General features: G+C 33.3%; 1 protein-coding gene across 1 annotated transcript; it reads left to right on the top strand.

Annotated features, from left to right (window-relative positions):
• Window positions 1–5,545: 5,545 nt before the first annotated feature.
• On the top strand, window positions 5,546–10,860 carry LOC136229170 (E3 ubiquitin-protein ligase RGLG5). Its single transcript, XM_066017760.1, has 12 exons — window positions 5,546–5,718; window positions 5,893–5,933; window positions 6,103–6,424; window positions 7,726–7,951; window positions 8,045–8,158; window positions 8,246–8,343; window positions 8,942–9,021; window positions 9,149–9,254; window positions 9,366–9,493; window positions 9,567–9,861; window positions 10,028–10,084; window positions 10,170–10,860. Exons 3-12 carry the CDS (start codon window positions 6,146–6,148, stop codon window positions 10,248–10,250), a joined length of 1,464 nt encoding a protein of 487 aa, XP_065873832.1. The 5' UTR covers window positions 5,546–5,718; window positions 5,893–5,933; window positions 6,103–6,145; the 3' UTR covers window positions 10,251–10,860.
• The last annotated feature ends 6,224 nt before the right edge of the window (window positions 10,861–17,084 follow it).

Below are 17,084 nucleotides of genomic sequence, written 5' to 3'. Positions count from 1 at the left end.
ACAATTTCATTCCTGTAACTCACAATCCTAATTACTAATTCTTCTTATAATTTAGAACTAGTCAAAAACCCTACATACGCGTTGCACGAAATATAATTTTGAACCTATTATTTATTTTATAAAACTATTCATCTAAGTATGACATTTTATTTTCGATTTTCATATTTAGAATGATTTTATATATTGAATTTTATAAAACTAAGTATATTTTATTGAGATAGGGTGTAACATTTACAGCCATGAGTAATTTTACCCTTAACATCGGTAGTCAAGAACAATTGTACCCTAACATTGATAAGTTGAGTAAATTTGAGAAATAATTCATCAAACTGTCATCTCGATCATTAATCTTGGTATCTACACTTCATATATGCGTGTTAGCAATATTTTGCGAGTAACGTTAATTTTCAACATTGTCATTTGTGGTTAAAGTGCAGGCGTGCCAGAGAAATTATTTCTCAATTATTTGGGTGGTTAAGTTTATAGAATTGCGCGCCAAAACTTGAAATCTAAACGAGGCGATTGGCGAGGGATGCAATGATTGAAAAAGTCATTTTAGGTCTCTAGCGCCGTTATAGAAACTTTGCTAGATAATTAGTTTATTTAAGCTAATGCGATTAAGTGAAAGACGAGTAAAATCAATTTGTAAAACTAATGAATTGAAAACTTGGAAGATAACTGGACGAATCTGGAAAAATTAATTTGTAAAACTAATGAATTGAAAACTTGAAACTTAGTAATGCTAAATTTGGATTGAAAAAACTTGAAAAGAAACTATTAAAACTTGAATTAAAGCTAAAGCAAGCTAAAAGAATGATTTAAAACTAGGAAAAATGAAGAACAAATAAGAACTAAGAACCTAGGATTAAAAACTAAGCATCGGAGCTTTGAGAGAGAGTTTTGTGCGTTGAATGAGTGAATAATTATGAAAAATGAAGGGTCTATTTATAGGATTTTGAGAGGGCATTTTGAGTAATTAATCACTCACTAACCCTTATTTTTCTCTCTAATTTTGGGCAAATTATTAGAAGCATCCGATTTTTCATGTCAAATGGAAGCCCTTCCATACATATTTTGACACGTGTAACATGGACCCACATATATTATAAGAGGTCCCACTATTTTAATTATTATGTGGGGTCACAATACACGTGTCCAAATATGAATTGAGGGTCCTCCGTGTGACATGAATTTCAAATTATTTCCCAGCCCGCCCAAGAGAGTTCCAGCGCAGATTTTTTTTCCCTACAGACTCGGGATTGCACCGGGTCCCAGGCCGCCCGCCGAGTGCCGGTCCAACCCCGGGTCTCCCCGGTTATTTCAGCATTGAAATAACCGGACATGATCGGACCGGCTTCCTCACCAGTTTCCGGTTCGACCGGTCGGATCGGTCGGTCCGGTCCGAGCCTAATAACATTGCTTAATATAAGAACTCCTAATTTTGACCACTAACTTCCTCAACCTCTAGAAACCACACCACTAACTTCCTCCCAACTTCCTTCAACTTCCATACCACATCACTCCACTACCTTGTGGTTAGAGAGACTTTTAAAGCTAGGCATAGGTGTGAGGATGGGCTAGGTTTCATGGGTTAGCTCATGGTTCCGTTCGGGTGTGTTTAGAGAAGTTGGATGGACCAAAACGGGTTCCGGACGAGGACTGGCTTCTAGCTTGCCGAGCTGGATGTTAGTTTATATTTTTTTTTTATTTTTCATCATTTTTATTTTTTTTATTTAGAAAAAAGAAAACTATACCCTAAAATTAAATATAAGTTTTCTATATACATGAAAATAAAATGTATTTATTTTGAGCCAACAATGCGTTATTTTAACACTAATTAAAAATAGATCACAAACATAGGATTAGACGTTGAAAAAAATTTAAAACAAATTTTAAAAATATACTGTATTTTGTACAAGTTAAACAAAAAAATATCAAAAATTTCACCAAATTTAAAAATATTAATCTCTAATTCAATTATTAAATCTGAAAAAATATGATTTTTTTTAAACAGCGAATATGCAATTGGTGTAGAATAAAGAACAAAATATGTGCGTTGTATAATAATATCTGAAATTGATCAAAATGATGTTAAAAGTAAAATAACTCCTTGATATAAACGTATGAGTATTTTATATCCTTAGCATATCAACAATTATTTAGCAACATCAAAATCAAAGTTTGTACGAGTGCACATTAATAGTGAACGATAGGTGCAGGTGGAAATTAATTTTAATCCATCCAAAATTAAGCAAACATGCTTCAAATTAGGGTAAATTACAAAACTAGGTCAAATGGGAGGTCCATTTATATATTTAACCCATTTACTCAACCTACTACATATCTAGACTGTTTTTATGTGACTTTCCCATAATACCCCTAACCTTCCCACTTCCCCCTTACGTGAATGTTCTCTCCCCTCTTCTCCTTGGGTGCGCGAAACAACTGTTGGCTCCTCTATTAATGAATTTTGATCTTCCTATCTTCCTTTAAATTGCACGAAATCTGCACCATTTCTCCAAATCACAATGTATTTCTTTTTTTCCTCTTTTCATCTCTTGATTCTGCAACTTCCTAATCATAGAAAACGAAGCCATGGTTCTTCATCTTCCTGTTTCTGCTCGTTACTTGGTTTCTTTTTTCTTGTTACCATCAAAGAAATGGTTATTCTACGTTATTTCCATCGTCTTCCCTAGTTTATCATATTGTTATTGTCGCTTTTAAGGTTGAAAGACGCGAAAAATGTAAGTATCTGCTGTTTCTTCTGCGTTTTCCATGAAATCACATCGCGTAGTTAATGATTTCGCGAAGATCTGCGAAGAGAAAAAGCTTGAAATGTGTGGATCTACTTTGCGAATCGATTAGTTCGCGAAGTCTGCGAGTAGAAAAGCTCACGATTTCACTCGCAGACTTCGCGAAAGCATCGATATGCGACGTAGATCGTTATGTTTCAGACCTCGCAAACTTCGCGAAAACATCGATTCGCGAAGTAAAATCATCATTTTCCCTACACATTTACATTCGCATGTTTCGCTAATCCTAATTTCGCGAAACCAAAATCGTCTTTTTCCCTGCCTAACACGATTAATTTTTCCTGAAGGTGGTTGATTACATAACATCCATTTCTGGAAGGCGGCGTATTGGGTTGCAGGAGAGATGACTTTCCTTCCTGTATAGGGAGAAATTTCCCTCAAGATTGACATATTCACTTTGAAATGATTGGTTAGGAGAGATTGTGCCAATCTTGGTGTGCACCATGGGACATGTCCATCCCAAAAGGTCTGGACTTCCATTTATCATCCCAAAAGGCCTGGACTTCCTGTAGAGCGAGAAATTTCCGTCCAGATTCGTCACGTTGACTTTGAAATGATTTGTTAGGAGTTTATTGTGGCATTCTTGTTGTAAATTTTGATAATGTTATGAGTTTAATGTAGTTATTGCGGCAATCTTGTTGTAAATTTTGATAATGTTATGATTTTAATGTTAGAGTTCGTTGTTGTTTGGCATTTTTTGTTATATACCACTTCGCGAATTAGCTTCAAAACACATCCAGACTTCACATATGCTAATTAAATTCATCAAGTAAACCAAACATTAGCTTCGCAGGCTTCGCATATGCTAATTAAATTCATCAAGTAAACCAAACATTAGCTTCGCAGGCTTCACATATGGTCGAATCTGCGAAGTTAGACGAGATGGAGATAGAGGCGCGTAAATATTGAGGGTATTATGGGAAAGTCACATAAAAACAATCTAGATATGTAGTAGGTTGAGTAAATGAGTTAAATATGTAAATGGGCCTTCCATTTGACCTAGTTTTGTAATTTACCCTTCAAATTATCCTTTACCATCAGTCAAAGAATCCAGCCATCACAAAATACAATACAACATACCAGATCCGTAATATTATCATTGAAGTGGTGAATGAGATGTTGTAACGTCCACTGCTCTAGGGTCCAGACTTGGCATAAGAAACATTATAGGGAGAGAGACTATCCTTCCCGGGACTTGACGTAAGGATTGGCCTAGGATATCTCTGTCTCCCCCTATTGCTAGTGTTAGGATGTCGAGGGTGTAATATGGTTGTCTTATGATTAATAAAAGCACACGTGCATTATTCATATACTGTGTTCCTTTCTGTATGCTATTACTTACTGTTATATGTGACTGATGTGTATTGTCTGTGTGATGTTACTGTGATACTCGTCGCTTTTATCTAATTGATATATGGCTTGTGCCTAACCCGTACACGTGCCTATTGCAGATATTGTAAAGTGTGACTCTTAACTGGTTTAGCTGTCAGGGAAGAAGTAAGTGCCACACGATGACCAATAAATGTTTGCTCCCCTGATATGCTTATTTATATATGTAAAAGTGTTACACTTTAAAAAAAAATGTTAGGAATGCCAATAAAAAAAATTTAGACAAATTTAAATAGCCGATAAACCTAAAATAATAAATTGAAAAAAAAAAATTATTTAAAAGAAATGAAACTGAGTATTTTCCACGAAATGGGAAAAACATGAGGAAATTGACAGAAACATAAATTTTCCCGCTGAGATTACCTAAAAACTGGGCTACCTAATATTCTCGGAAAAAGCTTGTTTCTTTATGTGAATTCTGTTGAAAAATGGAGGACGATTTATAAATTATATTGGGTTTTCTTAATTTATTACAAAATTCCAAAAATTTCCATGAAAAACTTATCTGTATTTTTCCAATTAACAAATGACTCATCATCTGCACCGTAGGGTCTCTATAAAACAAATGTTTTATATTTTGGATAATTACACCCACTGCCATTTAACTTTATTTACTTTCACAACATAAAAGTACTTAACTTTATAATTTTGTCACCAAATTCTCAAAATTGACATATTTAAAAATTAAATTGATCACATTTTTGAATTTTTATTGTCTAAACATTATTTTTCTATTTCTAAATCAAATAATATTTAAAGAATTTTAAAATAAAAAAATTGAAAAATTAAAATTAATTAAAATATTATTAATTTTTAAGATTTCTATTTTTAAATTATCAACAATTATTTTAAAACTTTAATTAAAATTTAATAGGTATTAAAAAATATAAAATTAAATTATATTTATATTATGAGATGTTGTTAGAAGGGATATAGGAGGTGAGATATGGATAAAAAACACGAGATAAATTATTACGTGTTTGTTTGAGAGATAGAAGAGTGAGATAGATTAGGGATAAGCTATATCCAAGAGGGAGGTGGTATAAAGAAGATAAGCTCCTGCGATTTTAATGGGATGGAAAAGTCCATCTTATCTCTCAAATTAATGTTATGTAGTTTAAATAAGGTTAAAATAGTAAAATGTATTATTTTATCTCTATCCCTGTTTCATATACAAAACATTGAATAATAATTTTCGACCATTATATTTTTATCCTTATCCCAACAATTTATCTTTGTCTCTATCTCAACTTTTATCCTTATCCCTATCCCAATAAAATACCAAACAATGCCGTAGCATTAAAATGAATAAAGATGAATGGCCATCCTCAATATTTTCATCATTATCTATTAGCTTTGTCAAAAGCATCTAGATTTTAGGGATTTGCCGGATTATTCTAACTGTTCCTTTTTTCTTTGAATATTTGATAAATTTTGGAATCGGAACAGTAGATTGATTGCTAATTGGGGTTGACTAACAAATACTTTTGAACAGTCTTGGGCTTTTGCTTTCGCTGTGAGTTTACGTATTTGCTTTGTAGAAACTTTTCTTAATTGGTTGCTTTCGTTTTCACTTCAGTGACACATAATCATAATCATAATCATTTTGCGTGCTTATCTTTCAAACCCCATTTAGTTTTTCCTTCATTTGATTGTTTTCTTTTATGACTGATTTTCCATGAATTTGCAGAAACGTTTCCATGGTCGGCGAGATCTTTGAATCGGTCACTGGTCAGTATCAGCCGCATTTTTCAATTGTATTTTGTCTTTCTTTCAATTTTCGCGGCGACTCTGGAATTTCCCTGTAATTTTCTTCAATTCAAGGTTTAAATAGGCTGCAGATTGGAATCTTAAGATCTTTGTATACTCTAATTTTGGGCATTTTTTTTTCAAGTTTCAGGTGCTGTTGACGGAATTTGATTATTGAAGTTTTTGGAAGAACAATGGGAGGGAAGAGCTCAAAAGGGTCAAGTGGAAGACATGTTTCATCTTACGGTTCACCGAATTCCCCATCATCATGGAATCAATATGGATATCCACCACAAGCAGCCCCATATCCACACCCAGCTCCTCAACAAAATCCACATTATACTCCAACTCATCCTCAGGCATCTGCTACTACTTCTTCCTCTTATGGTTATGAAGCAGAAAGGCCTCGGCCGCAGAAGAGGTTGGATAGGAAGTACTCAAGGATTGCTGATAACTATAAGACCTTGGATCAGGTTGGATAATGATTATATGTATACTTGTGATTTGTTTCCTTTTCTTTTTCTGTGTGAAATCTGCTGGTAGGATTGGTTTTTGCTGGAAGGGTGATAATACAAGTGTTAAGTGACTTAATTCAGCTGTTAGGAGACTGTTTAGAAAGATATTTTGGTGAACATTTGAAAGAATTGGAAGAAGCTATTAAGTTTCTATCATATTTTGGGCCACATATCAGAAGAGAAATAGTCAATGACTGACAGAGATTGGGTGGAATTTCAAGACCATATGATTTTAATAGGCTTGGATGAATGTATTTGTTATGTCTAGAATCCTGCCTGTTTGGTTCATTTGTTGCTTTTTACTCTTCATTATTTGGTGTTTGTTGTTCCTGGTAGCTCTTTTCAATCCTAACTAAACACTCCTATACATCTACGTTAGGAGTAAAACAGCAAAAAGAAGCTACTAAAAGGAGAACCGACACTTAGGTTGTTTGCAGAGTTTTGGAGTTTATGCTCTTGAGATATGCATAAGTGTGAGCTTTGAATGTAATCGGGTCTCATGGAATTTGAGAGTTAGGACTTGGGTAAAGGATGTGGTTTCTCTAATGTTGTACCAACTTGCCGATTACTAATGAAATTATGTGCTCCTTGCCCATGGATGTAGCTAAAATTAGCCGAACCACGTTAATATTTTGTTCTTATGCTTGCATGTCTAATTGCTTATTCAGCATATCAAGCTTATTATAATCTACAAACAGTCCAATTCTTAACAGCATTGAACAGGACGGAAATTCTTTGGCTCCTAGAGGCAACTTGTATTTCATACATGAAGAAAATTGGATGGTCGGATGTTGAGTAAATTACCAAGATTTCGCTATCATTAAGTATAATTACGTTATAAGGGGAATTATTGTGGTTGAAATTGAGGGAACAATGATGTGACTTGTGAGTGGTTAGCTGCCAATGAAATAATATTAGAAGGTTTTTATCCAATCATATTTGACATTTCCAACTTAATAAGTTTTTAGGAACTTGAAAAGCATTAACTTCTTAACTTCAAATCTTGAGAATATAATTGCCTATATGATAATTAATATATGATTATTGAACTGTTTAAATCCTAATCATATATTTACTTTTTCTTTTCAACTTGATACTGCTGTATTTTGACTTGAGACCTTTCTAAGTGATTTTTACTTATTTTTGGCTTCTAACAGTTTCCTGTAGTTTTAGTGTGAACATGTTTAATGGTAAAGTGTTTATTTGTTATGTTGGTTAATGAATTTGTAGTAATAAATAATTGAAATCATTGACTATAGGTTACTGCTGCTCTTGCTCAATCTGGCCTAGAGTCTTCTAATCTCATTGTTGGCATTGACTTCACAAAAAGCAATGAGTGGACCGGTGCTAGATCGTTCAATCGAAAAAGCTTGCATCACATTGGCAATGGGCAAAATCCGTATGAACAAGCAATATCAATTATTGGCAGAACTTTATCTGCATTCGATGAGGATAACTTAATTCCCTGTTATGGATTTGGAGATGGTATTTTCATTTGGAGCCTTCTTTTGGCTGTTTTGTGGAGAGTTATCTAATGTTTGTAACATGGAGGTCATATGTTCTATTGATTATTTGCAGCAACAACACATGATCAAGATGTCTTTAGTTTCTATCCAGAAGAAAGATTTTGTAATGGGTTCGAGGAGGTGCTGACACGATACAGAGAAATTGTCCCTAGCCTTCGACTTGCAGGTGTGATTTCTTTAGTCTAGCTGCTATATTTTTCCATTGTTTTATGTTATAGCAATAACTATATTGTTTATCTTTTTCTTATGGCAGGACCAACGTCATTTGCACCCGCCATTGAGATGGCCATTACTATTGTTGAGAATAGTGGTGGACAGTACCATGTTCTATTGATAATTGCTGATGGGCAGGTAATTCACCATTACGATTGTCCTTTATCTTTTGATTTCTGTAAGTATAGAATGCATACTAGTCGGCTTTTTTAGGGGATGATTCGATCAGCTGTTATTGATGAAGTGCTATTTGGAGTTATCATCTGAAGTCCACAAGTTTTCTTTCCTCATGGAAGAAGTTGGGTTGCATGTAGTAACTCTTTTACGCCTCAGACAAAGACTTTATGAGCAAACAATTCTTTGCCTTGGAACCCACTGAATAATAGTGTCGAAAATGAAATTGTGTGCTGATAAGAAATGGTTTCTAGACCGGTGTCTATCTTAACCGCTGTTTCTTTAGTCAAATCAAATAAGCTAAACCTTATTTCTCTTTGGAAGAATTGAGAAAAATATGGGAAATGCATCTTGTCAGTGGTTTGTAAAATTGCACTTACTTTTCATGGTTTAGTCTTTTCCATTTTTTCTGCAATAGAAGACTTATATGTATATGGCTTAGTTTAAACTTGGAAATTTCCTAGTCCTTCAGATGCCAATTCCATATCAGCCATTTTCCCAATAGCACAGTTCCGACTTGTTGAGCTTGTCGATACATTATACTCTATTGTTGTTTCCTTAGGTTACTAGGAGCGTTGACACACAGAGTGGCCGGCTTAGTCCCCAGGAGCAGAGCACAATTGATGCAATTGTAAAAGCAAGGTAACATGGAAAAAATTAAAAAATAATAAAAAAAATTGAAAAGGGAGTAAAAGTTAGTTGACATTCTATTTTGAATAGCTGGTTGCTTCAGTTTTAACACCATATTTTATACGCTTGTTTGTTCCAGTGAATACCCCCTTTCGATAATTTTGGTTGGGGTTGGTGATGGGCCTTGGGATGTCATGAGAGAATTTGATGATAATATTCCTGCTCGAGCTTTCGATAACTTCCAGGTTAGTAGCAGCTTTAAAATGTACATAGCACTGAGGTTTATGGGCTTTTTTTTTGTTTTCTTTGTTCTTTCAAAATGCTTATCTGAACAGATTGTTGTCTTTTCGTCTTAGTTTGTCAATTTTACAGATATAATGGCAAAAACTGTGGACCAATCTAGAAAAGAGACGGAGTTTGCTCTTGCAGCACTGATGGAAATTCCTGCTCAATACAAGGCAACTATTGAACTCGGCATATTGGGGTAGTTATGGAGCGGTTTTGTGTTTTCGTTAACAAGTTTTCTTATTTGTAACGTAAAGTTGTTTCTTAAGCAGTCGACGGACAGGGAATGGTCTGGAGAGGATTCCTCTGCCCCCACCACTTAATGGAGCATCTTCTTTCAGCAGCAGCAAATTTCCTTCCCGCCAAACGAGCTTTCAGCAACGTGTTCCTTATTCTGGATATGATACATCAGTACCCTCAAATTCCGGATATAAGTCATCAACACCTTCTAATTCTGGATATGGTGCATCAGTACCCTCTTATTCCGTATACAACGACACATTAGCTGCTGGATATGATACACCAGTCAACACAGCTCCACACACAACTGCTGCTTATGATAATCAGGTGCAAAAAAAATAAAAATATGTTATCCGGAATATGATATACAATTCATTTTATTTCATCAGCTTTTGCGGGTTCAAATCCGCCTATTTCTATTTACATATCATCAAATGCATCACTTGCTACAACTACTGTCGTTAATCGTGTTTTTTTTATCCACTCTGATTAGGTTTGCCCCATTTGTCTTACTAATAAAAAGAATATGGCCTTTGGATGTGGACATCAGGTAATTTTCGAGCTTTTTCTTCTGCTTTCATTTCGTATACGTCATTGAGATCGAAAGAAAAGTTTGATATACACATGTTTTGCAGACCTGTTGTGAATGTGGAGAGGACCTCCAGTTGTGCCCCATATGTCGATGCTCCATAAAGACGAGAATCAAGCTTTACTAATCAACTTGCGAAACTCCGAAAAACTGAATCGAATGTCGTATCTTTCATAGGCAGGGGCAGGTGAGCTATTCACTAGCATCCTCTTTCATAGTTTTCTCGATCTTCAAAACACAGTAGAAAGAAGTGATGAATGGTAATTCCCGAATGTATCTAGCGGGCAACAAGGGAAAGGGGCATAGGTAATTGCAAGCACCATCATTTTCGCCATCGAAGCATCTGTTTCATAAGTGTTTGGCAAAAAGCTTATTCTTTGATTTGATTATCTTGAAGCCATTTGTGAATAATGTTAGATTGTTAGAAGGTGGAGTTTAAGTCTTATTTGAAATTATTAGATGGAAGGGGAGCAAATAGAATGATATCTACAGTTGATATTTATGTTGTTTTGGTCAACGAAACATGGGATCAGATCAGATCCTCATCTTGGGTCTTTATGAATTCTATTTAAGCAAGAATTTCTTGCATTTAGCTGTAAATCGCAACAGCTATTTCTTTTACTTTTTTCTTCTTTTTTATGTAAGGGCTTTCATTGTACAGTTAGGCCAGGATTGCTGTATTTTTATTTATTTATTTTGGGAGTTGAATAAATAATAAAAGTTGTCTCCATTGGTTAGTAGCAGTTCTAATTATTGTGGATTTATTATGATTAATATGTTTTTAATAAATAAGTTTTGATTTGCTAATAATCATATAAGTAATTACCTTATAGTGGAAGAGATAAAATGCAAATATAGTATTTGAAAAGTAGAATGGAATAATTTATACACTTGTAATGCCAAAAAATCTACAAATTATTATTCATCTGGTAAGTAATTAGCTTTTAACTTTTTAATTATATAGGTAGTAGGTATACACTGACTTGGTTGGTTTTTTTGGTTCTTATCTCATCTCATGTTTTGAATTAGTTTCATCTCATGCTTTGAATTAAGAGAGTTATGAAAAATGAAACTAAAATGACATTAGAGGGTAGTTATGCTAAGATTGGCATCTTCTTTTTCTAGCTGACATCAAAACAGTATCATTTTAGTCTAGATGTGGCAAAAAAGAGAGTATAAAAACATATTGTCAAACCATGTTGCAATTTAATCTCCAATTTATTATTAAAAGGCAGCCCGGTGCACTACGCGTCCTCGCTAAGCGAGGGTCCGGGGAGGGGTCCTACCACAAGGGTGTATTGGGGGCAATACTTTCTTTGCCAATTTTTTTTGGTAAGAGGCTACTCCTAAGACTCGAACTCGTGACCTCTCGGTCACACGACAACAATGTTCACCGTTGCAGAATAAGAAAAAAAATCAACCAATATTCAATTGATGCAGAATAAGAAAAAAATATTTATGTTTTATAATGATGTCTAAAAAATAACCAACATGTCAACGTTAGCGGCAAAACTGTTCTTGGATGCCAACTTTAAAGGTAAAATTGTACTATTTTAGCCAAATACGGTTGGAGATGTTTCAAAAAAAAATCGAACAGTTATGGTGTAGAATTCTTCATGCAAAGTATTTATGTACTATATTTTCCATTAACTCTATCGAGAAAAAACATTCAACTTCAAACGTATGGAGATGAATTGTTGAAGCAAAGTCAGTAATGGTTGCTGGTATGGGATATAAAATTGGTAACAACTAAGATATTTTGTTCTGGAGAGATTCTGGGTTACTCAACCAACCTATCTTATCTGTTATCAGTTATGTCATGCTTTTGGTAGAGAAATTCAATTTGATCGCCTTCTACTAGAGTCCAAATGGTTGGCGATAGGATTTACTCGAAGGCTATTTAACGGAGGATATCACCAATAAACTCATCATCATTTTTATTGATGATGGCATCGATAATCACGATAGTTTTTGTTGGGCTTGATCTCCTAATGGCTCTTTCACTGTTTAGTCCGCATATATTGCACAATTAGATGGTACTAAGAATTTATAAAATGTTAACTGGAAGAGCATTTGACATATTCAAGTTTCATATAAAATATGCACATTGTTGTGGGTTGTGATTTATGGAAAACTAATGGGTAACTATGAGCGTCTTTGGCGAGACTTTACTGAATCAAAGGTTTGCTCCATCTGTAATTTATATCTGAATACTACACTTCACATTTTGAGGGATTGTCCGAAAGCAAAACAAATTTGAGATATTTTTTATTCCAGACAGTTTGTGACGGTTTTGGAACTCGATGAATCTGCAATATTGGGTAATGTTTAATCTTAATGATTTTTCTCCTCTGAAGTTCGGCAGAAATTGGAAAATTTTGTTCTCTATCACTATTTGGTGGGTCTGGAAATGGCGCTGCATCAGAGTGTTTGAAGGGGAAGAATCAGCAGCTTCAGATGATGATCGACTTCCTTAGAACCAGTTTTGACGAAAACGCAATCGCTTAAAGGATGGATAGTGATAGAAACATTCACATTGGTGTTAGATGAGAGATTCATGTGCAATGACATCCTCCGGCCGCTAACATGTACAAGCTTAATACCGATGGTTGTAGCAAAGGCAACATCGGGCCAACAAGGGGTGGGGGAGTTATCAGAGATCAAGAAGGAAATTGGATTTCAAGTTTTGTGCTCAACATCGCTATTTGTTCAACTATTCAAGCGGAGTTATGGGCTATCTATAAAGGACTCGAGCTTGCGTTGGAGCCTAGACATTGACCATTGTGTTGTGGAGAGTGATTATAATTTAACAGTTTCTTGGATCAATAATAGAGATGGTAACTCGAGTACATGTAATAACCTTATTCATGCGTGTCCTGAGCTCATTAATAGAAGTCGGGATGTCACAATTCTTCATGTCTTTAGAGAAGTAACAGAGTGGCAGATAATATGGATAACTATGCGTTGACTTTGCCCAGAGGCATCCATGTGTTTCAAAATTATCCCCCTAGTGTCAGTCGTGAGTTCTGGCAAGACGTTAGTGAGATTTCCTTGTTTAAAGAGGTGACCTTTTAGTAATGTTCCTCTATTTTGTTTTTAGTTTCGTGTTGTTTTGTTTGTCTTTCGTGGCTCGTTGAGCTCTCCGTTGTATTAAAAAAAAAAAAAGTTATGTAAAAGGTTATGTTAAAAGAAAAGAAATTCATTATATTTTTTATTTCACAAAGTAATGTATATTAATTGGCTTGTAAGGTGATCAAAGAAAGAAAAACCAACATCTCTTATGCCTAAAGTCAAAGGCAGTATAATGGGAAATGTGTGATTTATAAGACCATTTTACTATTTTAAGCTATCGTAAGTTTTACACAATTTTCTTTTTATATTCTTAAATTTCCCAATATACCCTTTATTTCTTATACATAATATTTAATAAAATATATCAAATTAATTTAAAATTATAAATATTCAATCTTTTTAATATAAAGTATTATTGAAAATTATAACAATTTAATATTCACCCAATATTAGTAAATTAAATAAGAATAAATTAGAAAAGATTATATATAAAAATATATATTTTATCCATTTGATTTGTATTTTTTAGGGACAATGTGTAACAATATTCCTAATATTTACAGTCAAGAGTAATTTTTCCTTTAACATTTAAAATTGTGCAATTTTACCTCTAACGTTGACAGTCAAGATCAATTTTACCCTTAAAGTTATCAAGTTTGGTCAATTTCATATATTATTAGAAAACATAAATATTTTGTTTTTTATTCTGCGCCAGTTACATATCAGCTGGTTTTAAAAAAAAATCGCATTTTTTTTTGTAATTTAGTAATATAATTAGAAATTAATATTTTTACATTTGACGAAATATTTGGATTTCTTTTGTCCAATTCGTACAAAATACAATATATTTTTTTTTACGTCTATTCATGTGTTTGTGATATGCTATTAGTGAGGGATAAAATGACAAATATGTGGAGGGTAGATGACAATATTTGTGACTGAAAAGACAGTTTGATGAATTGTTTTTCAAATTAACCGAATTTGCCAATGTTAGGAGTAAAATTGCAGACATTATGGGCAAAATTGCTTTTGACTATCAACACTAAGATTCCGTTTGGTACGCTGTAATGAACGTTGTATGTCCATTACCATGTTTGGATTAGTCTATTATTTTTGTCATAATGGAATCACAATTACATCACTTATGTTTTCTTTACAAGTTTGTGTAATGAGGATTACATAAAAAAAATAGACAGGAATTCCCATTACGACTAGCTCGAATATATATTTTTACTATTTATATTTATTATCCACAATTCTTATTAAACAGTAAAACATAAAATGAGAAAAACATGAAAAATGCGAAGAACAGAAAAACACAAAAAATAAAGAAAATGGAAAAATGTGAGAAACGAGAAAAAAACATGACACAAAAATGAGAAAAAACGCGAAAGATGGGGAAAACGTGAAAATGCGGAAACGTAAAAATGGAAAAGACGTGAAAAACTAAAAACGTGAAAAACACAAAAAAATTCAAAAAACGTGAAACCGGGAAAAACTAATAAAAATTAACAAGTTTTTAACCATTATATATGGATGATGTTTCCATACATATGAAATATTTGAGAATAATTACGAAACAAATATATGCATTGTAATAATAATAATTACATTTCACCAATTTTTGTTAAAATTTACTAACCAAATATTATAATAGAATCATTATTACATTTCATTATATTACAATTTTGATTACTTTACGATATAAATATTTATATTATCGTACCAAACGGATCTAAGACTATTTTTCCACCATATAATTTTAACCAGGTCAAGACTAAGCGAAATTATACGAAAACTGAATTTTCTTTTCTTGGAAAGAGCGTACAAAAAGAATAAAAAAGTTTGCCGTGAAACCAAACATAGATATCTTACTTTACGTGTTTCCTACACTAATCATGATAAATACACTACAAGTTTAAATTTTTAAGGTGAACACCATTATTTAGCTTGAATAATCCATCAATTATTTATAATTTAGATATATTTTATTAACTTTTTAAATTTATTTCAAATAGCATATTGATTCCCAAAACTTACTTAAAGTAATTTATAAACCTTTTAAATTTATTTGAAATGTGATATATATTTCATCTTGCTTAATCTCCTCTTATTATATATATATAGGTTGCAATGGAGGGCTAATTATATCAAATTAAGTTAGTTCAGGAGCTATGAATTATTAAATTCAAACAATTTGAAAACACTTTTTTTTTCCGGATTTTGGAATAATGATTCAAAAAAGTAAACTGCTAATTCAGCCACACCAAAACATTTAAGTACCTTCTAATTTCCAAATACAGTAAATGTAAATTTTATTTATTTATTTGACTGTGTTTCTGTTCCATGTTATTTTTTTACTTATAATTCATTTCTATTTGATTTTAATAAAGTATGATATGACTATACAATTAACCTTATTATTATTATTTTTTACGACTAGATGCAAATGTGAGTTTCAGACTCTCAAATTTGTTCATACAATGGAAGAAAATATTATTTTTAATAGGAGAGGTTAGTATAGTTTTTGGTTAGAATGCGATTCCATCTATGTTGTCAATTTTTTTCGGATTCATTCCAGTATAGTTTCGTAGGAGATTCGTCAAGATTGGTTGGAATGCTTGGTACAGATCTCCAATGTAAATTTTATAGTTTCTCATATCTATCGGGAGGTAATAAAGTCGCTGATACTCTTGCTCAGTTTGGTCTAAACCGCCGAAAGAATCAATTGGTGGAATTCTATTCCTGATTTTTACAATAACTTAAATATTATTTTTACCTAATTGAACGAAATCCCAAATAAATCAAAAAATTTCCCCAAAACTATATTGAAGGAAATGGAATGTAGAGAGATATTGCTGGAAGAAAATTGTTATCTTTATTTTAATGTCTCCAATTAATTAAATAATATATTTTGTAAATTAAGAGCCCCTCGTAAAAAAAAAAAAAGACCACTTTTTGTAGGGAATATGGAACAGATTTTCTTACAATATTGCTCATTTGATATTATCACAAATCATTATTTTGGCATTATACGAAGGAAGTTAGAAAGAGGCTAGGACAGAGTGATGTGATAACTGGAGATTTTGGAGAGAAATATAGATTTTTTTAAATAAAATGTCGTATAAGAAGATTATGAAGAATAAACCCCATATTTTGTTTCAAAAAAAAAAAAAAAACCCCATATTCCCACACGTAGCAAAACCATTAAAAAAACTATTAAAAAAGTATTGCTATATACCGTAATATTTTTTCCACCCACCGTACTCTTTTACATTTATGCCCTTGTCATAATTTTTTTATCAAAAACCAAAACTTTTTTTTTTCCTCTCTTTTTCTCCCAAGCCTAAAAACCCGAATTGGACGAAAATGGACCCGAGCATTCCCGAAGACCATGATTTCGGACACGAGGTAATCCTACGATATAAGTTTAAATTAAAATTTCGTTTTTTGAATTTCGATTTTTTCTTTTTTTGGCCTAAACGGGCATCGCGCACCGTTCCACCGTACGGTGGAACGATTGCGCAGTTCGTTCCACCTTACGGTGGAACGAACGGCCGTGCCGTTTCCACCACGGGTGGAAGGGGCAGTTCGTCCGTTCCACCCGTGGTGGAAACGGCACGACGATTCCGTTTACCTTATATTCATATGGGTTCCGCTTCCGATTCGGAGGCGGAACCCGTGATTTCTGAGTAATTTAAAAAAAAAAAAACTTAACGGAGATTTCATGAAGCCTTTACCCGCTCCTGGCTTTGGCGGCATGTTGTTTTAGGTCGGGTTTTTTGAAAAACCAAAAAGCTAGAGAGGATTTGAGATTTTTGAATTTTTGAGTTTAAATTATGAGGGGGGCAAAATTGTCAAAAAAGTGCGGTAGGTGGAAAAAATATTG

The sequence above is a fragment of the Euphorbia lathyris genome, chromosome 5 (assembly GCF_963576675.1).
Source record: "Euphorbia lathyris chromosome 5, ddEupLath1.1, whole genome shotgun sequence".
NCBI lineage: Eukaryota > Viridiplantae > Streptophyta > Magnoliopsida > Malpighiales > Euphorbiaceae > Euphorbia > Euphorbia lathyris.
Note: the sequence above shows the minus strand (reverse complement) of the source record. Positions and strands in the feature narration are given on the sequence as shown.